A 27,851-nucleotide genomic window follows, 5' to 3' on the forward strand; every position below is an offset into this window, starting at 1 on the left:
AGCAACGCGGTTTGCGCTTGCTGTGGCTTACGTGTGGTTCTCCCTTGGTGCTGTCGCCAGGGCCGTCGGTCCGCCTTGGTGGCTGTCTGATGTCTTTGGAGGTGTTCTTGGCTTGTGGTGTTACGAGTCCTCTTGTTTCTCCTCTCGTTGTCTTTGACACCCCAGCGTTTGTCCAGCTCTTCTGGGTGACACGATTTCCACTCGTTTTCGGCTTCTTCTCCAGGTGCAATCTCATGCACCATGTTTCAACACGGCCAACGGGGCCGTTGAACTTCAATGGTCTGCGGACCACTCAGGCGAACCTTCAGTCGCTCTTCTCGGCTGCATGGCGAGCAGCCACTGATCTTGGGTGCTCCTTCTTCAGGCAGCTTCTTGACGCTCCTGCTCCGGGCGTTCCCTCTCCAGGGAATGGCTTCCACGGGCAGTTGAGAGCTGTGATGACGGCTGGCCACTTGTGGTGTACGACTCTCCTTTCGTCAGCCTTGGGTCACTGATGACTCCTGCTTGAGGCAGTGTGACGGAGGACACTGTGCTGCGTTTGGCCCCTTCCGGGCTCCGTTGCTGCTGTGGAGATGTATGGGATCTCCCTGCTGGTTCCAGCAGTGCTTCTTTTCTTTTACAGAGGTCTCTTTCCCTCCTGGGCATTTACCCATGCTGACGCGCTTCTGGGTGTATGTGTCATGCACCTCGGAATGCGCATGCTTCGTCTTTTCTTGGGGCCCCTCTTCTGGCACCTGGTGTGCCGGCTCTTCTTCTTTGCTGTGGTGGCTTCTTACCACTCTGGCTTGCAATGTTCAGCTTATGATACTCTCCTCTTCATACTAGGCGCCGCCTTTTCTTTCTTTGCACAGCTGTGTATCTGGTTTTTGCGCTGCATGTGCTTGGATCTGGTAGGGTAGAACGGTGCAGTCTTTTCTCTTGGCCAGTCTCGTTTCTTGGTCTCCAATAAATGGGGGCACATTTTCTGCCGTGCAGTTCTTGATGCTGCACTGGGGCCTTTTGCATATCTCTGCCCGTCCACTGTGGCAACAGTATCTGTTGGCTTTGACAGTCTCCAGTTAAACATTCTTGCTCGCTCTGGGATGTAGGGACAGCCTTGCTGATGTTGCGGGCTGTGCTGCTCTTCACAGGCGCTGCCGCTTGTGGTTCAAAGGTTCGGGTTGCTCTGCTAGTTGTTCTCCTCTGAGGTACTGCCTTTGCTTAGACTTTGTTTCTGTGGCTGCCCTTGGCTTCACTACCTTGGATGTACTTATCCTGCTGAGGTAGCTGCTTGCCACCAGAGGGTACATGATACTCGTCTCCCCCATTGCTGACTGTCTTTGTCCTGGGAGAGACTTCTCCCATCAATGCAAACATATGGGGCAGGTGTGAAAGAGGAGTGTAGCACTTTTTGTTACTGTCTCTGTTGGCATGTGGGCAGGGAGCTGTTCCTGGCCCTTGGGTGCTCTCCTGCGTGAGAATTGTGACTGGCTCACACTGATGCCAGGCGGCTTAGCTGCTTGTCTCCTTCAAAGGTGGGAGCCCCATTGGTACTGCTTCATGCATGATCGTTGTGGGGTAGCAGGTTCCTGGCATGAACATTTATTTTTCTTGGTTGTGTAAGCAGGGCTGCTGTTAGAGGCATATCATCTCGACAGGGGGCGCAGGGTGCGGTCAACGCCTGTCCTTCACAGCCCCAGCCTCCATTGAACGAGAGTGATGGAGAGCTGGGGATGCCCCTGTTTGTAGCTGATTGGTGCACTTCCAGAGGCGTGTTCGCGGGGCTCTGCTGGGCTTCAGGATGTTTAGCGCTGGTATATGCTGCACCAGTACATGTGCTCTCAGAGCAGTCTGCCTGGCCGAGTGCAGTGTGGCGTGTTGACCACCAGGTGGCACTGCAATGCTTTGCAAGGCCACAAGAGCCGTTCCCGGCCCCCACCAGGAGCATAGGTGGCTGCGGGGACGGTAGGTAGCACGAAGCGATGAGTGCCTGCTCACGACCAGGTAAGGAGGCGAATGCTGACAGGGGTGGGGCAGCCTCTACTGTGCTCGTCAAGGCTGGCCTCATTAGAGGACCCTTCCAGGCACACGCTCTCCCATTGGCATTCATTGCCAGCTGATTCTTTGCTTAGGCCTTGATGAGGGGTCAGAGTGCATTTCATTGGGAGCGCGCTTCTTTCCCAGGCAGATGGCAGCAGGCAGTGCTGCTGACGGGCACCTCCGCAGGTAGGGGGGACGTACCTCTGGTTCCGATGCGGACCGGTTCTTGTCACAATGAACCTCGTGGTGTGCTTCCAGCCAGGTGGGTGGCAGGGCTACTGGCTTTCTCGCCGCTCTGTGATGGGACTTCGGGTACTCCTTACATGTGGCAAAACCTCCTGGTCTTCGGAGCGGCCGCAGGCACTTCCGGGTGTAGGAGGAGCTTAACCGGGGCCGGTGCAGCCTCGGTTCGTTGTGCCAACTGCTTGCACCACTGGCAGTTGAGGCTCCGCCGGTGCACTGCGCCGTGGGAGGTGAGGTCGCGTGGCGCCACTGGCTCGCTCCTGGCATCAGGCAGCAGGGTGATGCAGGCAGGGATGGTCCGCACTCATCCCTCTTGCTAGAGGGCTTCCTCACTACCTTTCACCCACATGCACAGGCTAGGAGTGCCACTCGCCAGCCCGCCACGTATCTCTCCGGCACTGTACAGTTCACCGCTCCACATCAGGCAGTGGTGCTGCTTGCCGTCTTCTTTCCAAACAAACGCTGGTGGCAGTTTTTTAAGTGCCACTTACTTTCCTCCCCAAGGACCTGCAAGGTAGTTGCTGGCTCGAACATGGGTTAAGACCCAATCGTCGCCATTGTTGCGTCGTGGGCACTAGGCCCACATGTTGCTGAAAGCATGACACGGAGACCAGGTGTGTGGTTAGTTAACTAGCCACGAGCACGTGCACTCGGGCCCTTTTATTAGCAAGCTCATGACACTCTTGACGCCTGTGAGGGATGCGTGTGGGGGTGCAAGTGTGCCCACTCCCATATGGGAACGGCTATAAACTTTATGCCTGTCGAGACACTAGAACATGTCTCGCAGGACATAACAGGCATGAGGCTTCCTGCTCATCGGGTGGCTACAGGCTGAGAGGTCCTTGCAATTTGCCCATACAGGCATTGTTCCACAGGGGTAATGTCCTCTGCCACAGCCCTGTGTATGGAAGCATTGACTGATTCATAAAAATCTTCATCCCAGGGGAGGAAGGACGTAATTGCTTTCAGACGTCTGCATGGCGTCATGAGGGAGACTTAGTATAGGTACGACAGACAGACAAAGCTCTCAACAAGAGAACAAGAGACGCGCACCACGGAGCTGAAGGTGCTGCTCTGTGTGCGTGCTGCAGCGCCACCTAGCGGTCAGCAGACTGCACCATGGCCTCTGCCCCCTGACTAAGCCTGGGCGGTACATTCTGTTCCGCTAGTGGAATTTGCAGAATTTGGGAAATTTCGCGTTCCGCGGAGAACACGGAATTGCCCAAAATTCTGCGTTCCGCTGCTTCATGGAATTTTTTGCTTTTTCGCGTTCTCATAATGTGTGCTTGCGAGATATTTCCCCCCCGAGTACGCAGATAGCATTTGCGAATAGGAAAAAAGCATCGCGAACAAGCAATTCTGCGTGTTCGCAGAATTTCTGCGTGCTCGCAGAGATTTTTTACCGTTTCGCAGAGCTTTTTGTAATGTGACTACGCAAATTCCGCCCACCCCTACTCCTGACACCAAATCGCCACATAAGGAGCGTAAGAGCATTCCCACCACTTAAGGGGAAATCCTGCAAATAAATAATAATTAAACGGCGCAAAATGCTACAGATTAAAGAAAAATCATGCCACACATGATGATAAATAACCAAAATACACAATACAAAAGTCTTTATATCAAGAGAAGAGAGAAACACTTATCTTTAGCTGCTGAGCAGCGAAGAAAAGAGGCAGCATGGAAATTTAACATGGACTTTATTGGGACTGCCTTGATATCATGTTGTGATATTTCAAGGACTTATGGGAATGTTGGTTTATTTTTGTACAAAGCTAATGTTAAAATGGCTACTGTTCAATTTGGTAATTAGCAAACTAAAGATTATAGTCTGAGTCTGAGCCCTTGATAGAAATTAAACTTCCCTTTACGTCTGCTAGGACAATTATCATTCAGGCTGCTGGATGGGCTGGCACCAGCTACTGAGGAGACATCAGAGGCCATAAAGATGCTTTAATTCACTTGTGAAAGGCACACCTGGGCGTCTTCATACCGGGAGCATCTCTCATTATCTCCTGGCCCGGGCTGCCAAAAGTATGTCTGGGGGCTGTTGAGTAGGCTGGCAGGTTAGGGATTGAGACGGGAGCCAGGGGAAAAGAACACCGTACCAGCATGACTTTTTCAAGGAGCACTGTGTGTGGATGGCGCCACTTTCCTGGCATGTAAGGCAACTGCACGGGAAAGAGCAAAGCTGCTGCCACCTCTGGACCAATCAACTGCTGCATGTGAGGTGGTGACTAGGGTGCCCTGCCAGAAAACAACAGGCAAGGCACTGCCAGATCCACGTGAGGACTGTAGTGCTATCCAGATAATGTGAGCGGGAAACAGCCATCACATGGCATGCGTTTCAATGCATGCGATTACAACGTGGTTGTTACAACGACCGCGTTGTCACATCGCAGTACCATTACAAAGTAAGTTGTTACAACAACTTGCTCTAGGGGGCGCTCTAAACGAAGGAATAGTATAATTTACTATTCCAACACCTTCCCTACTGTTGCACACACTGGAGTTGGAATAGTAAATTATACTATTCTTAAGCCTAGTGCGCCCCCTTAGAGCAAGTTGTTCTAACGACCCCTTTGTAATCGCATGTGTTGTAAACGCATGCGATGTAAAAGGCTACATTCAATGTGAGCATCTGCATGTTAAGTTGTGTATCTTTAGCACCTGTCGCTGATTACGTGGTCACCCAGAGATGCCGAGGCCGGGCTTGAAGCCCACCATTTTAACTACAGACTGTCTTACTGTAAAAAAAAACAGCGGAACCTGAATGGTTTGCCAGCCAACGCGTTTCGTTCATTAAATGAACTTCTTCAGGGCATGAGTAAGCATTCATGTAGGTTCGGAGCTGTACGGTAGCCAATGTTCAGCGCAGGGGCCGCCTTGATAAGGGTCTGTGAGCGCAAAGTCTGTCAGGCGGGCTGCGAGTAGAGCTGTCTGCTTTAATACACAAATGGTGACTCGCAATTGTGTTCGGATTGAGTGTTTCATGGAGATTGGGGGTGCTCACGTTTTGACTATGAGCACGCATACCATGGAGGACAGTGGGGCTCACCTTTACGGTCAGATTACTTGTGGTTCATGTGGACCTGGATTTTACATGTTTGCTCTGATTAGGTGTGCTCATTGGGCGAGGGGTGGGCTTACATGTTGACTCTGATTTACCCCATGCCTTTAATGGGGGCAAAGGAGGTTCACATTTTGGGGAGGCTCTGACTTTTGAGTGTGGTGGTCTGAATTGGGTCTCACATTTTGGCTCTGGTGTATGTGTTTAATTGGGGTGATGGAGGGGGGCTTACTCTGCCTCTGATTCATTAGTTTAAGGGGACTGTTGCGACTCTGCATTTCATTATGTTTATGTGTGAAGTTTACATTCATTCTGTGTGTTTATGTGTGACATTTCAGTGCTTTGGATGGGACACTTTGAGGGGAAATGGCCTCAACAATGCGGACCTAAGCACGTGTGACATTTCCCCACAAGCTGAACAATGCTTGCCTTAACCAAGCATATGCCATGCGTGGTTAAGGCTGTTAGCGTTCTAGCTGTCTCAGCGGATGGGAGAGGAACAGGAAGGCATGCAGCAGGAAGAACGGATGGAGACGTGACTGAGTAAGTTGCGCTGGGGGGAGGTTCTAAGGGGTGAGGGCTGGTTTTAGGGCTCAGGGAGGGGGGCTGGGCTGGGGTAGTTTTTAGGGGGCTGAGTTTTAGGGCTCAGGGCAGGGGGCGGAAAAGAGGCAATTTTCAGGGATTAAGGGCAGTTTTTAGGGCTCAGGGCGAGTGTGAAAGGGGTAGTTTTTTGGGGCTCAGGTGGGGTTTTAGGGCTCAGGATAGGGGGTAGGGGTAGTTTATAGGGCTGGAGCAGGTAGAATACACCACAGGAGGGCCGAATTTTAGGGCTTAGGGCACAGGGTCAGGGGTGTGACCTTTACCACACATGTCCCTTTGCCAATCATGTCTTTGCCAAATTGGCGAGGTAAAGGCATGCATGGTAAAGGCATGTGAGGTAAAGACGCAGTCATGGTTGAGATAACCTGGTTCAGGCATGTGTTGTTGAGGCATGCGTTGTTCCATCACACATCCCATTTTGAGTGGCGATGGCAGTTGACACTCGTAAATACTGACTCATGCTTTGGCACGGTTGCCCATGTTTTACATTGCACACTTTCTTTCCCAGAGGCGCTATGTAGGAGCTACTGGAGTAAACAATCTATATCATCACTGGTATACAGATGAGACCATTTTAATGGGATACAATTATACAAACTGCCTCAAAACTGACTGTGAAATGCAACAAAATGTTTGTCAAAATACAGATTTGTGAGGTGACTTGAAAAAAAATCAATGCACTTATGTCAGTAGCTCATGCGCTGCTGTGAATCGTTGCACATCTCCGGAGTACATAGCTTTGACTGAAATGTACAAAGACCCTTCATTGCTGCAAACAGAGAAGAAAAGGAGAGGGGCGTTACCTGTGGCAGTCGCAGTAACCGGCTGTGGCATACCAATGCACACATGGATGCATCTTAAGAGCCTGGGTAATTGTTTAGTATTAGAAGACAAGAGCCAAGTAAAGGTGACAGTAGAAGTGCTTGGTCGTCTAGGTACTGGGACACCATGGCATAGTGCAATTCTGTATTCCGTACGCAAAAAGAATAGTCATAATACTGGCATACCAGTGCCTATTGCAAGTCAAACAAGCATTTTAAAATGCAATAGGTCTCGGCTTTAATTAATTTAAAGCCATTTGCTTTGATAATGGTATTGTATAGCAAAGCAAATGGCTTTAACTTAATAAAAGGCGAGACCTATTGCATTTTCAATGCTTGTTCTTTTTTCTCCTTCCATCTCTGCATGGGGACTTCTTAGACCAACAGAGAAGTAGCCCTCAAAGCTCCAGACAGTCCGCTCCCAACCTCACAACGTTCCCAGTTACCAAATCCTGAACAGTTTTTGCTTATCAGGGATGCCATATTCTTAGCAGGGTGCACTTGTTGATCACCTGAGGTGAAAATATAGCAAGGTGTCTGCTTTCAGGGCTTTTTTGCTGCATTTCCACGGCCTGCTGAAGGTATTTAAAATACCCAGAGCAGGGCACCCTATTCCTCGGCTAGTTTCCAAGCCGAAGGCGTGTATTTTTATCTCTCAAACTTAGCGCACAGGAGTAAATACAGCGCAGTGGCTACAACTGTCGAACACTAGAGGTTTCACCAATCCCAGGTTCCAGCCCAGGACTGGGACATCTCAAGGAGCGTCAGTTGCCCCCAAAGCTTGGCTTAACCCAGTGGCTGGAGGTGTCCATCAAAAGGGGTTGTCGATCGCCCCTGGCACGTGAGACCCAGACATTGCCAGGTGCATAGCAGGCCCATTCCAGCGCCTGGCATGCCGCCATGTTCTATTCTAGCCACAGAGGCAAACGGGCACATTTCAGCGGCGGTCTTCGCATACTAGCCCAGAATGGAGAAAAAATAAAGGTGACAGATGCTGCGAGTGCACGCAGGCGAAGATGCAGCCGCCTGAGTCTTATTTTGAAAAATATGGCATGCTCTGGCAGTAACGCACAGCAGCTGGTGCCAATTAAAATGGCTGCTCGGGACGATTTCTGAATGAAGACACGCGTTTCTGTTCTTGTGCCCGGCTTGCAAGCAGCAGTGGGGCAGAAAAAAAGCGGTGAGTGCAGGAATAAATGTAACATTCCTGACGCATGACTAGATGGGCCAGAGTCTAGGCTGCGGTGACCTGCCTGCTTGCCTCTTGTCCTGAGGAGAAACGACGCAGAGGCAGGTAAAGCACAGAAAGAACTGCGTGGTTAAAAGGAGGAGCGTGGAGCACGACAAGATGGCGTTCTTCACATCTGCCCTTACATGAAACTTGTGGTCACAAGCAGAGCCGGCCATTCTGCTACGTTGGCTTTTCCCTGGCAGGCTGTAAACCATAGGGCTGCTCTCAGAACAGAATGGGATACCATGGGCCAAGCCTTGCACGAATACCTGCCTTAGCCTCCTCCTACACTGTATGGCTGCCTTCAAACTTCTACCTGGGCCTAAGCTGGTCTTCCAGTCCGGCCCTGCCTAGGGTGAGAAGCATGGAACTAGGAACTTAGGTGCAAGGCTGGGTAGTACAACTAGGGGGCCTGACAGGGTGTGGAATGGAACTACTGGAGCTCAGAAAAAAGGTGTCAGTGTGGGGACTGGAATTCCTGGAGCTGTGAGGAGTCACAAGTGGGGAATGGAACTACTGAATCTGGGAGAAAATGTGCCTAAAGTGGGGAATGCAACAGCGTTCGTTCAGAGGCAGAGTGAGGAATGGAGGTCCAGGAGCTTCTTAAAGAGATGCAAGAGAGTGGAAGAAAATCACCGGAATTGGGAAAGGAGATGCAACGATGGAGATTAGAAATACTAGAGCTGGGAAAAGAGCTACTGGAGCTCAGAAGAGGGTGCAAAAGGCAGGAATGTAACTGCCGGGGCTCTGGAGGGGATTGCAAGAGTGTAATATAGAACTAGGGGAGCTGGTTGAGGGCAGGAAATGGAACTACTGAAACAGGGAATTAGGTGCTAAAAGCAGGGAATGGAATAACCGGATCTGGGGAAAAGATGAGGGAAATTGAGCTACTAGAGTTGGGAAGGGATACAAGAGCGGGTAATTGAACTATGGGAGTTGTGAAGAGATATGGGCACAGAATGGAGCTGCTAAAGCTCTGAGAACGGTTGGGAGATTTTGGAATACAACTACTGAATTTTGGAAAAGAGGTGCTTCAAATGAGGAATGTAACAGAATTAACTAAGAAGAGGTGTGAGCGCGAGGAATGCAAGACCAGGCTGTGGGAAGTGAGACGTGAGTGAGGAATAAAAATACTGTAATTGCAAAGAGGTGCGAGTTTTGTGTCCTTTGTGTGTGCGATGTGTCTGTCTGCAGTGTGTGGGCTGTGTCTCTCTTTTGTCTGCTGTGTCTTGGCTCCTTTGCGGTGTGTGGCTGGATGGATCCCTTTTCTCCAATACCTATGTGTGTCTGTCGTGTATGTGCATGTCTGTTTTGTCTGCTGTTTGTGTATCTCTCCTGTGTGTGTCTGTCGGCTGTGTGGGTGTGTGTGTCTGCTATGTGCCTGTGGTGGGGGGGTCTCTATCGGCTGCGTGTGGTGCGATAATCTGTCTGTGCCTGTGGTGTGTGCGGTGTGTCTGGGGATCTAAGGTTGTGCGACAATGCGTACCCGGGCCAAGTAGTCCGGACCCCCGCTCTACTGCCTCCTCACCACTGGGCACACGGAGCCCTCGGTCGATCCAATGGACACAGCCTCGGTCTGCGGGTAAGGTCCGCAGCAGGCAAGAATCACTCCGGAGACCACAAATCGGGGGGGCAGTGCTGTCCGAATCTCCCAGCTATAACCCTCCAAGAAATGGCGGCCGGAGGTACCAGACAGAGCACTGGTGCGCAGCAGCTCGTTGCACCACAACCAGAGACAGCGGAGCTCCCAAACTTTGCACAAATGCTCACTCCTGTCTCCGACGCTAGAACCTTCGTTTTACAGGCAACCAGGTGACTTGGAGGTGCAGAATATTGAAGGATTGTTTGGGCGAGTGCTCTGTCTGGGACCTCCGGCTGCGGGAAGCTGTGCGCAGAAATGAATCACCGTATTAAGGCTGCAAAAGTTAAAGAGGATACTGCCTCAGCCCTGTCCTCCCTGTGCTACAGGCAGCTGGTGACGTAAACTGGTAGGGCGTAAAGCAAGGGTGAAAGTGAAAGGAGGACCGCGCTGCGGCCGATCTCTTGTCTTTATGGGGCCATGTATTTAAACACATGGCACCATAAAGATAAGAAATCGTTTACGACTAACGGAAAGCAGGCGAGCCCGTCCAAGTGGGACGGCAGAAAAAGCCAAATGGAGGTAACACATACAGCTCTTTTCCAATGGCTGCCCACCGTTTAGCATAAACGGTGACACCGGCCAATGGAAAAGAGGGGCGGGGCTTAAAGCCCTTTACTGAAACTCCTCCAAAACGTTAAATCTTGCCGAGCGAGCTGTGCATGTGCGCAGCCACGCTAGCCGAGACCTAAAAAAAGGGGGTATTGGGGGTCTATTTGCGAGATTCAAGTTGTAAAGTAAAAACTGCTTGTATAATCTGATTAGTGACGTGTTTCAACACATTTTAAATCCCAACATTCTTCTGCTTTGAAGTACATAATAAAAGTTAACCTTTTAGTTCTGGTTATAGCTATTCATCACTTTCCGAATAAATAACTTTGAATCAGTGTTCACCTATGTGCAGTGTTTAATTGGAGATGGAGGTTGCAGGTGAGACCCATCGGCACTCATGTTTAGGAACCAGCACTTATTTTCCTCAATAGAAATTGATCCAGAGAGAGAAATACACAAAATTGAGGAAGAAGGGAAAAGGTGAAAAATAGTGACAAAGAAAGAAAGCAGCAAATAAAAAGAACTTGCAAGAGACAAATAAAGATGCAGGAAGTGTCTGGTGGTGAAATAAAGAGGAATGAGAAGGAATCAAGCCTACATAGCCTTGGTTTTCAGCACCCTGACCTTTGATGGTGCTGATCGTGGGCTTCTGAGCAAATCTTTGGGCCCTGGAACATATTGTTTTACAAATTAAGCAATGCCTATGGGTGGGTTCCAGTCTCTCCTTCGACCACCGCTTTACAGACCATCCTGTTTTGTTAGGTCCACCATGTTGCTGTGAGAAACCTCAGACTCACCCCCCCCAATATCCTTGGCTGAGGTACACCCTTGCTTTCCTTTTTGTATCTAAATTTAGGAATCATAGAGGCATGCACATTCTTTGAAAATAAGCCAGGAAAGTAGAACAGTAGACTAGGACCACACAACGAGAATTTTCAGAGAATGCCGAATAATGCTTTCATTTGAACTGACCTGTTAATTGGTATCGAGTCGCAGACCCATGCCGCCATACTGCATCATGGTCCTCAAGTGGCACTCATTTGGAGGGCCGAAACGTATGTATTTTTAAATTTCGTCAGTTACCAATTTCCTGCTATGACCCTCCAAGATATTCATTCTGTGCAATGCGTGCAAGGCTGGACAAGGATTTTAATATCAGGGGTCGATGAATCACAAGTTCATGGTTGGACTCTAGTCAGCCCTTTAGCCCCTGACTAGCAGAATCTGGCAGAGGAACACACAGTAGGCTACTTTTCAATGAGTTACTTTGGATGTTGAGCTTGATGCTTTAAAGAACCCAATACCCTATGTACCTACCGTCAGGCGGCTCCATAAAATGTGTCTTCTGGCAAGTCCCTGATGTGCTGCCAGGGCTTGGAAACAGGCCCAGGCCTCCAAGGAAACCGAACGACCTCTCGGGCTGCACTTTATTTGGACAGTGACCTGAAAGTCGAGAAGAATTCAAAGAATTATGCTGGTTTGCCTGGTAAAAAAGGATATTAAACATGAACATGCATAGAGAATTCAAATTAGAAATCTGTTTCTAAATATGTCAATGCTTCAAAATTCTTTACCTGTAGAAATAGCAAGCATTATTATACCACTACCCTTGGCACCGATACATTTTAAATGTATGGAGCCTTAATGGTTAAATAATTGCGCCACAGAGCCTCTTTAAACAGGAACCCCAGGTGTAAACGGGCCTATTATGATAAATGTGCTGCCCTCCGGGCAGCTGCACACTCTTGCTACCCTGGGGGCAGCACCTTCAAGTGAAATGTGGAGCGGCTGCTTCAAAGCCAATCAGTGTTTTGCAGTACAGTGGCAACTTGACTGCATTTTGAAGCGTGAGTCACTGGATGTATGACGTTACAACGCATGCTATTACAACGCCTACCATTACAATGCATTTTTTACAACGCAAACACTACTACAACGCATTACTTTACAACGATTACTTTTACAACGCTATACCTATTAAAATACTTAAAAGTGCTGTTACAACGAAAACCATTACAACGCATACCATTACAACGCAAAAAAAATATTTTTTTATTTAAAAGTACAATAAAATCTGGCACGGGATGCAGGGAAATTAGGGGTTTTAGGGTGGGGAAGTGTATTAAAATGTGGAGAAAAACTGTACGTAAATTAACTGAAATGCATGACAAAATAAATGCCCGAGTATTAAAATTAATACTCGAGTATTAAAATTAATACTCGGGTATTAAAATTAATACTCCCATTTCCCCCAAAAATCCGTTTTCACACATTTCACAGTTTAAAACAAATAACGAAAAATTAAACAACAGTTCATACACATTTTTTTTCATGAATATATCGGAAAATAAGTAAACAGAGTAAAACAGAAGACACATACACATAGGCGCCATTTTATCCATCTCACTTGTAAATCTTGTCCTACAACACTTTCTATGAAAACAATAGTAAAAGACATGTTCCAAAATGGATGCCAAAACGGAGCAAATGAATGAAAACAATACATTTTTTAATGCTTTTTTAAATTATCATTTTCCACACAATATTAAAGTATACTAAAAAACACAACGAACGCAGTTTTTAAAAAAATTAATAGTGACACTGACTAAAACTTATAAATACCAGGGAGACACCATTTTGCAATCAGTTGATTATCAACTACCAGAGAGACCAGACGTCAAAACCTGACCCTCTGAGACCTCCACTGCGACCTCCACTGAGAGAGCACTGAATTCGTTTGAAAAAGCATTGATAGTTTGCTACTACTAGTAAGTCACTAATATATTTTAACACCTTGCTTTAGCGTAAATCATGTGTTATTTCCATACAAAATATGTTTTTATAAATTTTAAATTAACTTATAAAATGAACTGTTTCTAATTTTTTTATCACTAAAAATATATCACAACTTAAATCATCTACTTTCTTTTCCAAAAACAGAAACTTGTTATTTTTCCAAAATCAAGAATTCTTGTACCTAATTTTCCATCACCACAACGTAATCGACTCACCTTTAATATTGAGAAGGTAAATGTTTGTTAATTTTAATTGTATTATTTAAAAAAATATATTTTTAGCATTAGCAAAAATGTTGTATGGTAAAGGAGATTATATTAATTATTAACACATTCACACTGCATCGTAAACGAAATTATGGTGTAGGGGTATCCATTATTACTCTTATTTAATAATGCCTTGAAAGTGTATTATGTTTTGCTTTACCAATTGTTACTCATACTCATTTGTCATGCAGCACCATCAAAAGTATGTTATGTGATATAAAGTGAAATAAAATATCAGATTTTCAATCAATTGGATTTTTTTTGTTTTAACCAACGTAGCCAAAGTAACATTGATTTTTAATTTTTTTTTATATTTCCACAGTAATTCCGTTGCAACTTTTTGCATTAAATCAATAAAACAAATAACTTAATCCAGCAGCCAGCAGTACCAAGAAGCCAAGAAAACAATCCGCCACAGAAAAAGGTATTTTAAATTTTCAGTGTTAGGGGTACCATTTACTTTTCCTACTCCAGTAAAGTGCAGAAGTAGGGTAAGCGTTGGATGGTGTAGGGGTGCAATTTACTATTCTAACTCCAGGAAGGTGCAGCAGTAGGGAAAGTGTTGGATGGTGTAGGGGTGCAATTTACTATTCTAACTCCAGGAAGGTGCAGTAGTAGGGAAAGTTTTATGTACTACTAGTTATATTCAATGTCATAATTTTCAAAAGTTAATCAAAATTAGCTTTTGTCAACAACGTTCAGTTATTTCATTTTCTGTCTTTTCATTTTTCCAGACAATTGTTTGTTACTTTGTTCTACGATTCTGTCCATCACATAAGTGACAACTCCAGCCAGCAGGCCAATTCCACTTCAGAAACCTCTACAAGGAAACCAATTTAAAAAAAACAAGGTATTTTTAAACAGCATTGTATTTAAACCATCAATATGTAAGACAAACCATTTACTTCTTATTGTTAATATAATCCCAAAATATATAAAATAACAGTTGCAGTTGGAAGAATTTTTTTTCTTACTCCAGGAAGCTGCTGCAGTAGGGAAAGTGTTGGATGGTGTAGGGGTGCAATTTACTATTCCAACTCCAGGAAGGTGCAGCAGTAGGGAAAGTGTTGGATGGTGTAGGGGTGCAATTTACTATTCTAACTCCAGGAAGGTGCAGCAGTAGGGAAAGTGTTGGATGGTGTAGGGGTGCAATTTACTATTCTAACTCCAGGAAGGTGCAGCAGTAGGGAAAGTGTTGGATGGTGTAGGGGTGCAATTTACTATTCCAACTCCAGGAAGGTGCAGCAGTAGGGAAAGTGTTGGATGGTGTAGGGGTGCAATTTACTATTCTAACTCCAGGAAGGTGCTGCAGTAGGGAAAGTGTTGGATGGTGTAGGGGTGCAATTTACTATTCCAACTCCAGGAAGGTGCAGTAGTAGGGATAGTGTTATGTACTACTAGTTATTTTCAATGTCATAATTTTCAAAAGTTAATCAAAATTTGCATTTGTCAACAACGTTCAGTTTTTTCATTTTCTCTTATTTCATTTTTCCAGACAATTGTTTGTTACTTTGTTCTACGATCCTGTCCATCACATAAGTGACAACTCCAGCCAGCAGGCCAATTCCACTTCAGAAGCCTCAACAAGGAAACCAATTTAAAAAAAACAAGGTATTTTTAAACAGCATTGTATTTAAACCATCAATATGTAAGACAAACCATTTACTTCTTATTGTTAATATAATCCCAAAGTATATAAAATAAGAGTTGCAGTTGGAAGAAGTTTTTTTTCTTACTCCAGGAAGGTGCTGCAGTAGGGAAAGTGTTGGATGGTGTAGGGGTGCAATTTACTAATCCAACTCCAGGAAGGTGGTGCAGTAGGGAAAGTGTTGGATGGTGTAGGGGTGCAATTTACTATTCCAACTCCAGGAAGGTGCTGCAGTAGGGAAAGTGTTGGATGGTGTAGGGGTGCAATTTACTATTCCAACTCCAGGAAGGTGCAGCAGTAGGGAAAGTGTAGGATGGTGTAGGGGTGCAATTTACTATTCCAACTCCAGGAAGGTGCTGCAGTAGGGAAAGTATTGAATGGTGTAGGGGTGCAATTTACTATTCCAACTCCAGGAAGGTGCAGCAGTAGGGAAAGGGTTGGATGGTGTAGGGGTGCAATTTACTATTCCTACTCCAGGAAGGTGCAGCAGTAGGGAAAGTGTTGGATGGTGTAGGGGTGCAATTTACTATTCTAACTCCAGGAAGGTGCAGCAGTAGGGAAAGTGTTGGATAGTGTAGGGGTGCAATTTACTATTCTGACTCCAGGAAGGTGCAGCAGTAGGGAAAGTGTTGGATGGTGTAGGGGTGCAATTTACTATTCTAACTCCAGGAAGGTGCAGCAGTAGGGAAAGTGTTGGATGGTGTAGGGGTGCAATTTACTATTCTAACTCCAGGAAGGTGCAGCAGTAGGGAAAGTGTTGGATGGTGTAGGGGTGCAATTTACTATTCTAACTCCAGGAAGGTGCAGTAGTAGGGAAAGTGTTGGATGGTGTAGTGGTGCAATTTACTAATCCAACTCCAGGAAGGTGGTGCAGTAGGGAAAGTGTTGGATGTTGTAGGGGTACCATTTACTATTCCTACTCCAGGAAGGTGCTGCAGTAGGGAAAGTGTTGGATGGTGTAGGGGTGCAATTTACTATTCCAACTCCAGGAAGGTGCAGCAGTAGGGAAAGTGTTGGATGGTGTAGGGGTGCAATTTACTATTCTAACTCCAGAAAGGTGCAGCAGTAGGGAAAGTGTTGGATGGTGTAGGGGTGCCATTTACTATTCCAACTCCAGGAAGGTGCAGCAGTAGGGAAAGTGTTGGATGGTGTAGGGGTGCAATTTACTATTCTAACTCCAGGAAGGTGCTGCAGTAGGGAAAGTGTTGGATGGTGTAGGGGTATCATTTACTATTCTTACTTCAGGAAGGTGTAGCAGTAGGGAAAGTGTTGGAAGGTGTAAGTGAACATTAGAGGTATAGCATTTACTTTTTCATCCTAATTTGTTTTTCTTCTCTTTTCTTTTCAGAGAATGTCTAGTCTTGAAGCTGCGAAGTACATTAAATCCAGGAAGGGAAAAAATGTATTAAACCATGGAGGATGCATATATAGTAAGGAAAGAATAAGTTTAACTAGAAATCATTGGAGGTGTGTGCAATACTACACTACCCATTGCAGCGGCAGAGCGGTTACTCTTGATAATTTAGTTGTTAAAACAACTGAACATAACCACTCTGCCTCTGCAATGGAGGTAGAAATAAGAGAAACAGTTAACGAAATGAAAGCTATTGCAAGCACCTCCAATGATTCCACAGGATCTATTTTAAGAGAGGTTGCACAGCATGTCCCCAGTCATGTTGCTAGTAACATGCCTATAATTCCTAATTTGAGAAGAATTATTCAAAGACAAAAGCAGGCAAGTAACATTCAATTATCTACACCACATTCTTTCTCAGACATTAGAATTCCACATGATCTTGCTATTTCTTTTTCTGATGAACCTTTCCTTCTGCATGACAACGAAAACCCTCAGAAACGAATTCTCATTTTTAGTACCCCACGTAACCTTGCCAAGTTAGAAAGTAGTGAAATTTGGATGATGGATGGGACGTTTAAAAGTACACCCCATCCTTTCACTCAAATTTACACTATACATGCCAAAATTAACAACAGTGTAATTCCCTTAGTATATAGTTTGCTACCTGATAAGACTTCTGCAACATACACTGAACTTTTATCAGTTATTAAAAGTAAAACCTCTCAAAGTCCTAGGAAAATAATTATTGATTTTGAATTGAGCATGATCAATGTGATCAATAAAACGTACACGGATACCCAAATTCAGGGATGTTTTTTCCATTTTTCCCAGGCATTTTGGCGTAAATTACAGAAAACATCCCTAGTTGCAGAATATTCTCGTGATAGCAAACTACAATTTGAACTAAAAAAATTAACAGCACTTTGTTTTGTTGCTCCCGATAGTGTGGACGAGTACTACACTGCAATTATAGAATCTGCTTATTATACTAGTAACGAAGAGAAATTGGCACCCATTCTAAATTATTTCGAAGACACATGGATTGGGCACCTAAGCAGATCGGGTCGCAGGAGGAAGCCACGAGTGGTGGAACTGCTACACGAGTTGTTTAGAGGGAGAAGCAAAAACAAACAATGCCATTGAGGGATGGCATAACTCCTTCAACCACACAATTGGCAAACCTCATCCAAACTTCTACTCTTTCTTGGAAACTTTGAAGAAGGAGCAAAGTTTTCAAGAAATGAGAATAGCCCAAACACTTGCAGGTAGTCTAAACCCACGAGTAACTGTCAAAACAAAGGAAATGTCAGAGAGACTATTGGCTATTGTACAACAATTTTCGTTGTGTGTGGCTATAGACTACCTGGAAAATCTTTCTAACATTCTTTCTTTCTAAAATTAGTTTTGTACTTACTTTCTTGCTTTGCTTCAAACTTAATTTTTTTTCAATTACAATTGGCATACAATGTTTTTCTAAAATTTTTTCAAAACTTACAAGTCGGGTCTGTTTTTTTTTTCAAATCTTCATTTATAGCAAAACTACCAATGTGATAAAATCTACTATTCCATAGTATTGGACTAAATTTTCAAAAACCAAACGCCAGTTGATTAATTTAAGAAAACTTCTTTATTTATTACCGACCTAAAAATTCACCAAAAATCAAACTACTCAAATTTGTAAAAGTTAAGCCATTATCCAAAATGCACATTGCTGCTTAAACACCATTTTGTAAACATTCACTTTCTTCCAAATTTTACGAAAACGCCATTATTTTTCACTTTGAAATGAAGATCTAAATAAGTATTTTTGTTTCCGAAGTTAAGAAATAAACTTTGTGAGCAGTAACTAAAAATATTTTTACAGTTACATACATTTTTGTAATGAAACAATTCCTTTGCGCGACCCGACATAGGCATACATTAATGACATAAATGTGGACATGACTTAAAACATTTACAACATCAATTAGTTTTTCCGCAACCTCTCCTTATTCTTTTCTTACTATATATGTATCACTATTAAAGGTTTAATCTATAATTAAAAGTGAAAATTGTTTCCTACCTGGGCGCAGATCAGCTTCCTGCTGCTTCCTCCTCCGATGGTCTTCAAAATGGCGAATTACGTCGACGCTCACGTCATGACGTCATCGCGCGCATTAATGTGTATTACGGACTACTTTATGTACATAATGTGTTAATAAATGTTTATAAATATAAATAAATTATTTCTAAGTTTTCTAAATAATGTACATTATTTTCCAAAAATCAATAAAGATTTATGAATATTTTTTAAGTATGTTGCAATAAAGAAAAATTTATTAAACATTATTTGTTCACTGTTATTATTTTTTAAAATTTTAATTTAATCATGTAAAATGTTAATTTTTAAATGTAAATTTACTAAATATGTTCCTTACCTCAACTCTATATTCTTTTTCCATCCAAACTTGCGCTTTCTTCTCTTCCTGCTCCTTCTTTTCTTGTTCCGCGGGTTGTATATTCTGAAGCTGCCAACATAAATGAAGGACAAATAAGCTCATAGACTTCAATGCAAAAGCGTGGGAATTTTTTTTAAAGTAAGTTCTATTTTCTTTGCTGTAATTTCTTTTGGTGTCCTTTTTTTTTAAAATACATTTATAATTACTCTATTAATGTAATAAATATTTTTCGGTTTTTATCTTAATTTTTTTGTTAAAATTTCTCTTATTTTATATTATTTATTATTATTATATATATTATAATACTCCAAAAGTACTCTAACTTTTTTAATAGTTTTTTTTTCAATAATTACACTTTATATAAGAAGGTTAAAAATACTCTTGTATTAATCTTTCATAATACCAATTGTTAAATAAATTTTTTACAAACATTACACTTTACATAAGAAGGTTAACAATACTCAAGTATTAATCTTTCATAATACTAATTTTTAAATAAAGTTATTTTTATAGTTTTATTTATTATATGCTCTATTATTTTTAGATTTTTAACATATAAAAATAAAATTAAAAATACTCAAGTATTAATTTTTCTTAATACAAATCATTTATTATTAAATAAATATTTATTTAATTTAAATTAAAAAATACTCTTTGATATCTTAAAAATACTCAAGTATTTATATTTTGTTAAACTGCTCACATTTTTTAATTTTTCATAATTAATAAATAATTTATACTCATTAATTACTCTTTCATATTTATCAAATATTAATTAATTTTTTAAAGAAACACAATTTACTTTTTAAAAAAAAGGCGTTGTAATAGTATATGCGTTGTAATAGTACTTGCCATATAACAGCATGCGTTGTAAATGCATGCGTTGTAAAAGCTTTTGCATTGTATGCGTTGTAATGGTATATGCGTTGTAAAAGTACTTACCATATAACAGCATGCGTTGTAAATGCTTGCGTTGTAAAAGATTTTGCGTTGTAAAAAATGCGTTGTAATAGCATAGCGTTGTAAAAGTTGCGTTGTAAAGGTTGTTTCCCGAGTCACTGCACCCGCCTGCAAGCGAATATCTGGGTGGGTCCATGGGACTCCCTTTCATCCCTTAAGGGGGCTTGCCTCATGGGGCACTCTGGCAGTGCGCCCATCTTTTTGTGTCCATGCGTCTCCTAAGGGCATGTTTGCCTCTGTGCCCACTTTGTGGTCTCAGAGGCATGGTAAATTTGCTTCACCTACGTTCAAATGAGGGAACACCATCTCAGGATAGCGCTAGCGATACATGTGCACCAGCGCTATCAGTATCACAGAAGGGGCTGCGAAAGCTTATCCGGGCCCTTAAGTTATATGCCCCGGGGGCACACAGAGTGGGCATACACGCCCGTTGTGCCCCCAGGGCACTTTCCATAATACGGCTTGTGTAGTGGAGGCTGTGGTGCCCGCTCCTGTGGTGGAGTGCTTCTTGCCTTTTTTAGAGATCATCTCTAATCTCCGTGACTCCTGTGCCTCTGCTGTTGCAACGAATGCCCTAAAGGCACAGATAAGTGATGAGCAAGAGTCCTGTGTTTTTTCACCTACTAAGTATTCATTTTTTTCTCCACTGAAACAAACTCTCAGGGCAAGAGTTTGATTCAGTAAAACAAACATCAATGACTGACACACAGGGAGTTTTTCCCTGCGCATTGGACAGGTGTTTGTTTTCTCTGGCTGGGAGCACTGGACAGGTGTTTGTTATATCTGACTGGGAATGGCATGCGAGGCAATGAAAATCCAATCACCTGCCATAAATTGGGTGTGGCGACTGCCACTTTATAGGATGGGCAACCAGGTCAGGGGTTTCTTAAAGGCAGAACCAGCAGAGTTTCTGACGCTGGAAACCCTTTGGTTCCACCAACTCTAATGTGTTTGGGGACCATGATTTTGGTGGGGCGGGATGCTCCACCAAGTATGGAAGAACTCCCGCCTCACCATACGCAATACACTATTCCTTCGTCTTTTTCACCTCTGCAACGTCATTGTGACCTGGAAAGCTCAACGAAACGTAAAACTGCAGACAATAGAATTCATCACACATTTTATGACACAGGATTATGTTTATAATTCACAGGTAAGATGATTGGCACTCAGTGGTTCGTGTTTGGTTTGATTATAAACCTTGCTCGGACAAAGAAAAACCCAGAACTTTGCAAAAAGCTGTAGGCAAAAAAAAGCTTTGCACACCCCTAGCAGTGTCAGTTCACTTCAACATTGAAGCACCTACATCTATGTCCAGAGTTAGTCCTCAAGCTCTGAAACCCAATGGGGCAACAAGTGAAAATTCAAACAACCAGTGGCAGAAAGTAGTTGGTTTATATTTAATGGGGGTATTTGTAGTGTAGATCTCTTCTGGGTTACTTTGCACAGTAGCATAATGCAGAAAAGTGCAGGGATGCACGGTTACAGAACACATGCAAAGATATTTAAAGAACTCCGGCACTCACATGTACAATAAAATACACTTTTGGTAGAAGAAGTGTAGGGTTAATGTGTGCAGGTAGGTAATTACAGGCAGTCAATCAGTGAGAAGCAGGAACAGAGTGAAATGATGAGATTGTAATTTATCTGAATCACTGCAGAGAAAGAAAGGTTTTAGGTAGGCGTGTTACAGAACCTTGAGCTCTAAGCAGAGGTGGTTTGTTTCCTCTTTCATTCCTTTGGGCTTTGATATCTCGAACACTCCTAGTAAAGTGCTATGAGATAATGAGCTTGTCTGTGATAATTTAGCATATGAGGCAACATGACTTAGAAGTACTCCACTGGGTCTCCTATTAGGGACCCTTAGACTCAAGTCCCACTGCTTAATATATTAAGCCATAAACATAAAAACACACTACCCTCCTTGCAAGCCTAGTGTCTCTGGGGACCTCCACCTAATGCAGTTTAAAATACTTCACTGTCTCCACCTACTGAACACATCACCTTCAAGATGGGGTTAATTATTTATTTATTTATTTGAAAGGTTTTGTAAAGCGCGAACAAGACCCAGAACAGGTATCAGAGCGCTGTACAGAGAGGACAATTAGCGTTGCCATGGGGAGACAGTAAAATTACAATACAACAAAGGTAGCATAGGAAGGACCAGGTGAAGGCCCTACTAGAAGAGACTGTGCAGTTTAAGCAGAGCACTACACCCCAAGAACGATACAGTACATTTTGAATCGAGTACAAATTTAAACCATATTAGAGAGAAAGATTGTCAGGCATACATTTTTTACACAAAGTAAAAAAAGATTGTCAAGCACTCGAGGGAAGTGATTATCACAAGAACATAGAGGCTATCGCTGTTGAAGTTCTTCCAAAAGTAACCATTTGGCTTGTTTCTTAAAAGAAGCAGTTGAGGGGTTGGCTCTGATTTCCGTCGGAAGGGCAATCCAGATTCTTGGCACCAGCCCTGAGAAGGTGCGATTGTAGATTCTTTTTTTGTTGAATTTGGGTGGTTTCAGGAGTAGGATATTCGAGCTTCTTAAGTTTCAACTGGAACCAGAGAGCTAGAGTTTCTTTGCCAGGTAAACGGGGCTATTGCGGTGAATAGCTTTATGTGGTAGACAAGCAATCCTGAAGCGGATCCTTGCTTCAATGGGAAGCCGGTTAAGTTGAATTAGGTCAGAAGTAATATGATCATGCTTTGTGGAGCCTGTGATTAGTCTGGCAGAGTCGTTCAAAGTAACTCTTAGTGGTGCTAACCTTGCTTTAGGAAGCCTTGCTAGGGTTACCAAGCCATATTCAACTTGCGAGATAACAAGTGATTGAACTGCTGATTGGACGTCCTCAGGATGTAGGAAAGGTTTGATTTTCCTGAGAGTGTTGAGCTGATGGTTCGCACTCTTAGTAGTGGCCCTGATGTGTCCTTGCATGTTTAGAAATTTGTCCAGAGTGACACCTAAAGAGCAAGCGGAGTCCACTACATGCGGGGAGCAGTTAATTGCAGAGATATATTTGATCCAGTTTTGCGTAGGGGTCTCTTGGTTGCAGGGTGTAATCAGGAGAAATTCTGTTTTGAGTACATTTAGTAACAGATGGATATGTGTTAGCCATTGTTGAGTTTTTTGGAGAGCTCCATTAAGAGTTTTAATGTCATCTGGAGAGGGGATCTTCAAATACAGTTGTGTATCGTCTGCGTACATATGGTATTGAATGTTTGACCCGTTCAAAATAGCAGTTAGCGGTTCCATGAGGAGATTGAAGAGTAAGGGCGAGAGAGCAGATCCCTGAGGTACCCCGATAGTGACTGGGGTGCTTGCAGTCAAAGATAGGTTGACTTTGATTCTCTGCGTTCGATTGTGCAGGAAGGAGGAGAACCAGTTTAAGACAGGGCCAGATAGCCCCATCCTACATTGCAGAAGGTTAATCAAGTTATCATGTTTGATAGTGTCAAAAGCAGAGGACAAGTCTAGAAGAATTAGAAGACAAGGTGTGTCTTGGTCCAGAGCTCTCAAGGCATCATCCACAATGTGCGTAAGGGCAGTTTCTGTGCTATGACCTGGTCTAAAGCCTGACTGATGTTGGTCTAGCAGCCAATATTTCTCGATATGGTTGCATAGCTGAGTGTGAACGCACTTCTCGAGCAACTTTGCTAAAGACATGATGCTGGTGATCGGCCGATAGTTACTGGGGTCAGTTAGGTCTGCATTGGGCTTCTTGGGGATAAGTGTGACTTGCCCCATTTTAAGGCAGTCCGGAATCCTCCCCTGTAAGAGAGATTGTTGGATGATCTTGGACCAGAGAAGCAGAATGCGTTCAAACTCAAAGACAGCCTTAAACTTTGAGCACTTATTATTTTGTGTTTATCAGAAATGAACGAGGTGCTCTTGTACTGATCTATGGAGTGTCTTCACTTATGAATAAATTTATGACTGAAATAACTATGATGTCTCCTGATTTTAGCATCAAATGGTGTAGCGTACTTAGGATAGAGTGATCGTGGCAGTGACTTTAAGTGTACTGGAGGAATGAATGCAGCCTAAACCACGATTGATGACATGAAGTCTACTATGCATGAGCATCATTTCTGCATCAGGATCCTTGATTGAGTTTTGATAACTTACTTCGGATAGCCACAGCAAACAACAAGTGTATTGTTTATCCGCATAGAACACATTCCACAACATATGTCCTCTGCCATGACCCTGGCCCGATAAGGAATATGAGGAACCTAGAGTAGTGCACTCCTCAAGTTCTCCTAGGGAGCTGTTCTATGTGGTTCACAAACCTCTACAAAAACACTCAGGTGCCACTCTCCTTAGGATAAGCCTCAAAGTTGAGGAAGCAGCTGTAACAGCTGTGGTCCACCCTCTGCCAACGGAAATAGTGGATCAGAGTTGTGGACTGAAAGCCAGTAGGAATTCCAGTAAGTTGCACTTGGAAGTGTTGACTCAATGATGAAAAATTCTACATGGATACGATTATAGTTTTATTAGGGAATTCGCATGAGCATAACTGATAGTTAGAAATACTATTACAACAGAAGCAGAATTCACTAGAAACTACCATTATTTTTCTTTGGCAATGCAAAACATAGTTTTTATTTTTTAATCTTTGCCTTGGAACACCAGGGTTACAGGAGAACCAATCAGCTTAGTCAGACTGGAGGAGGCAAGGCATCTCTGGATACTGTGTGGTCAGCCCGGGTACCAATGTACCTCCTCCTGATGCTATTGGAAAGGCTATGGGAGTGGAGAAGATACTCTGAGCTAATTATTACTGGGCTTTTGCTAATTTGTTAGGATTTCTATGCTTGTGAAGGATTGTGCTGAAACTTTGGAAGCAATCACCCATCACAGTTGAACTCTCCCCTCCTTCCTAGCCTCGCCTAGTAAACATTCCTTTGCAGATAACTGCAATTGCCCCTATCTTAGCGGTGTTACAAATTCTACAGACAAACAAAAAGAATACAAATCTATCTTTGGGGGTCTTCTGTCCCTTTGGTCAGAAAGGCCAACTCTCAGCAATACATTTGTTTAAAAACTAAATAAAGTTGTAGGTGAAATGTCATGCCTGCAACAAACAAGCAATTGCAATGGAATTGGTCTCGCCTTTGGGACCTTATATGTATTTAGCTATGTAGCACATTAACCTGGGTGCTGAAACATCTACTGTTCTCTAACATGTAGGGAAAGTAAGCACCAAACTGCGTGACAAGCCAGGCATGGGAACACATGGAGAGAAATATTGGCTTTCAGCGGGAAATGGTATAGTCCAAAGCTCTGTTTTCAATATAAAATCATGGCCTACGGTGGTCATAAAACTGAAAATACAAGATATGAAAAAAATATTATTGTTTACGTGTGCTCGTGGAAGACAATTTCTATGGGCTGGAATCTAGAGAATTCTAAAGTTATTCTGGTATTTAAATGACCTCTGATGGTTTTTTTCTATCAAAAAAGTTAAATAAAGCATATAGAGGGTACGCTTGCACCCTCCTTTGGGGGAATTAGACCCACCAACCCATGGCACAGGTGCCCGGATTGAAAAAGCGGAAACAGTATAGTGGATGTAGCCCTAAGATGTCATGTATAAAAAGAAGTGAATCACATCGGACTTTGTGAAAAGAAAAAGGATCATGTGTACAAATAACTGTATAACTATGTTATGTTACCTACCTGTTTTAATTTAATAAAAAGATTTACCAAAAAAATGAAAGTTGAATAGAGGCAGTTGCCAGAAAAATAAAAAAAATAAAGTCCTCCAGCAGAAAGCAATTCTGGTATTTTACTGACCTCTACTGGTCGTTTTCTATCAAGACAGTTAAATAGAGGCTGTTGAACAGAAAAAAAGTCCCTAAGCGGAAGCAGACAAGTCCTAGGGCTGATCTCCAGAGCCCACAAAGTACATATACATATAAGTATAAACTAAAGTATACACAAGAGGTCTCGAATGCTCGACCTAAAAAGGGTAACATTTGGCTTTTTCAGCCTGCAGGATTTTTTGTGATGAAGGACGCATTCCGTGGCAGATGACTGGCTGAGGAGACAAGCATTGACATGAAAAAGGCATATTCTTGATCACAGCAAGCACCAAGCGTAGTGTGTTTGTGCTACTGCACCCAAGAATTAGCTATTGCAATGTATCTGAGGCAACCTGCCATCTCCCTTCAATGCATACATCTGGAGTAGAGTTTGTGTAGTGGTGTGTCTGTCAAGTGCCTTGATAACAACAGTGCACTATCTCCATCAAACGAAGACATGCCTGTGGCACTGACTGTAGTGGGGCCAACAGTGGCCACAGCAGCAGCAGATCATCCAACAAAAAATTGGATCCAAGATGTAGCCGCTACTGATGCACAGAAAGGGGACAAGCAGCCTGCTGCAAAGAGGTACATGCAAATACACTTGCTCCCTTTTCATAACTCATGAGAATATTCTACCCTGAACAACTATGGGCCCGATTACAATATCTGGCGGAAAGTCTCTGACCAGCTGTCAGAGGCTTTCTGCCTGACATCGTAGGTTTCAGTCCGAGCACCGTATTAGGATGACTGCGGTCAGAGGGAAACCTGCGGGGGGATTCCGATGCACTTCTGAAGGGCTCAAGGAGTCCATTGAAGCGTCGGAAGCCACCATAATCCCCTAATGATGCTGGAGCCAGGCTCAGATTATGATGGCACTTTTCGACAGCCTTATCATGTCAGCCTTTCCAACATGGAAAAGCTGTCGAAAAGTATTTTTGGGGGTGCTTAGCAGGGTCCCCGTCCCCTTGGCCCTCTGCTATGGGGCCATGGGGGTAACTATGGTTCCCCCTAAACATCCCTGCACCTTGTCGCAGGCATCGCATGGTGCCTGCGACATGGTGCAGGGCTGTTTGGTAACATCCTGTTCCCAAAGGCAGATTGTGCTGCTGGCCTTTTCCGCCTGCCGCACGAGCTACCATTTGGGAATGGATGTTTCCAAACACCCATAGGGCGGTTGCATCTAAATCTGGGCTGTCAGAAATGCCGACCTATGGTCGGTCAGTTCCAGACCGCTACGGTGTCGGGCGGACATCGTAATTAGGCCCTAAGTGTGCAACCAGTACATAGCTGACCATAGCAAAGAGAGATGTTCAAACTTAATTTACGTTTTGGGGTCACTTTTTCTCAGATCCTTACACTGTATTGCACTTTGATACTGCAAGAAAAACAGAATTTGTAAATTGCACAGTCATGCCTTAGGGCAGTGGTTCTTAACCTTCGAACGTCTATGGACCCCCACCTAACCATTACTGGAATCTTGGGACCTCCACTGAATCATTATTGGAATCTGGGAACTCAGGCCTAAGAAATTTGGATTATTTGAACCATTAAACAATACACAAAAATATAGAAGCATGCATTCTTCAAACAAATACTTAAATGATTAAATATTTTAGTTAACTCACAAACAAATATATAAAAGAGTCAAAAGTGTAATTTTAATTAGAAGTTTGGAGCTTCTTTAAATTCAACTGAGGTCACCCATAGTCCATAGTCCATACTGTATTCTGTTTGATGCACATTCACTGCTCCCATGAATCAATCTCAGAATACCAGTTTAATTTGTAGCTTTTAATTACAAAATTCCTTGAGATGTGCAGAACGTTTTAAAATCTGAAATTATACCTTTGCTTCTTTATATATATACATCATAATTATCTGTTAATTTTCGACATAGTCGTGGACCCCCTGAGTATGCATCACAGACCCTCAGGAGTCCCCAGACCAGAGTTTCAGGACCACTGTCTTAGAGTATTGTGACACTGAATATCAGATGTTTATTGCTGTCTTCTCAGAAGGATGAAAGACTGACTGGACTTCCAAGGGTTTCAACCTGTGACAATGAGGTGAAACGAAGATTGGTGGAGAGGATGCATTAGTCCACTAAGCCACCAGTCCAGGTTCAGTGGGATCATAGTAGGGCTTCCTAACGGAAAGAAGAGTGGGTTGGGCCCCACCGAATGTTTTTTAACCCTAGGGCAAAGAGGCGAGGCAGCATTGAAGGTGACAACAGAACAGAGCAGCAAATTTCCTCTAATCAGATACCCACCGGACATTCTAATTCTGCCATTCGGTCCAGCCCCATCGATGTACTTCTTCCACAGGTACGGTTGGTTCTTTATGCTTTCCAGGTCAATCTCTGGCCCTCTGAACACCCTGGAAGGCTGAAGAAGCACACA

At 43.5% G+C, this 27,851-nt stretch overlaps 1 protein-coding gene across 4 annotated transcripts in view; it reads right to left on the reverse strand.

Moving 5' to 3' along the window:
• Nucleotides 1-27,851, reverse strand: part of C1_2H9orf43 (chromosome 1_2 C9orf43 homolog) — a 285,830-nt gene that overhangs the window by 109,046 nt on the left and 148,933 nt on the right. For all 4 annotated transcript variants that reach the window (XM_085609947.1, XM_085609948.1, XM_085609945.1 and 1 more), the window contains 2 exons: nt 27,722-27,836; nt 11,493-11,618 (listed from right to left, as the gene is read on the reverse strand). In XM_085609947.1, the coding sequence (XP_085466073.1) occupies nt 11,493-11,618; nt 27,722-27,836 (241 nt within the window). The remainder of the gene's footprint in view (nt 1-11,492; nt 11,619-27,721; nt 27,837-27,851) is intronic.

Source organism: Triturus cristatus, chromosome 1_2 (assembly GCF_964204655.1).
Source record: "Triturus cristatus chromosome 1_2, aTriCri1.1, whole genome shotgun sequence".
Classification (NCBI taxonomy): Eukaryota; Metazoa; Chordata; class Amphibia; order Caudata; family Salamandridae; genus Triturus; species Triturus cristatus.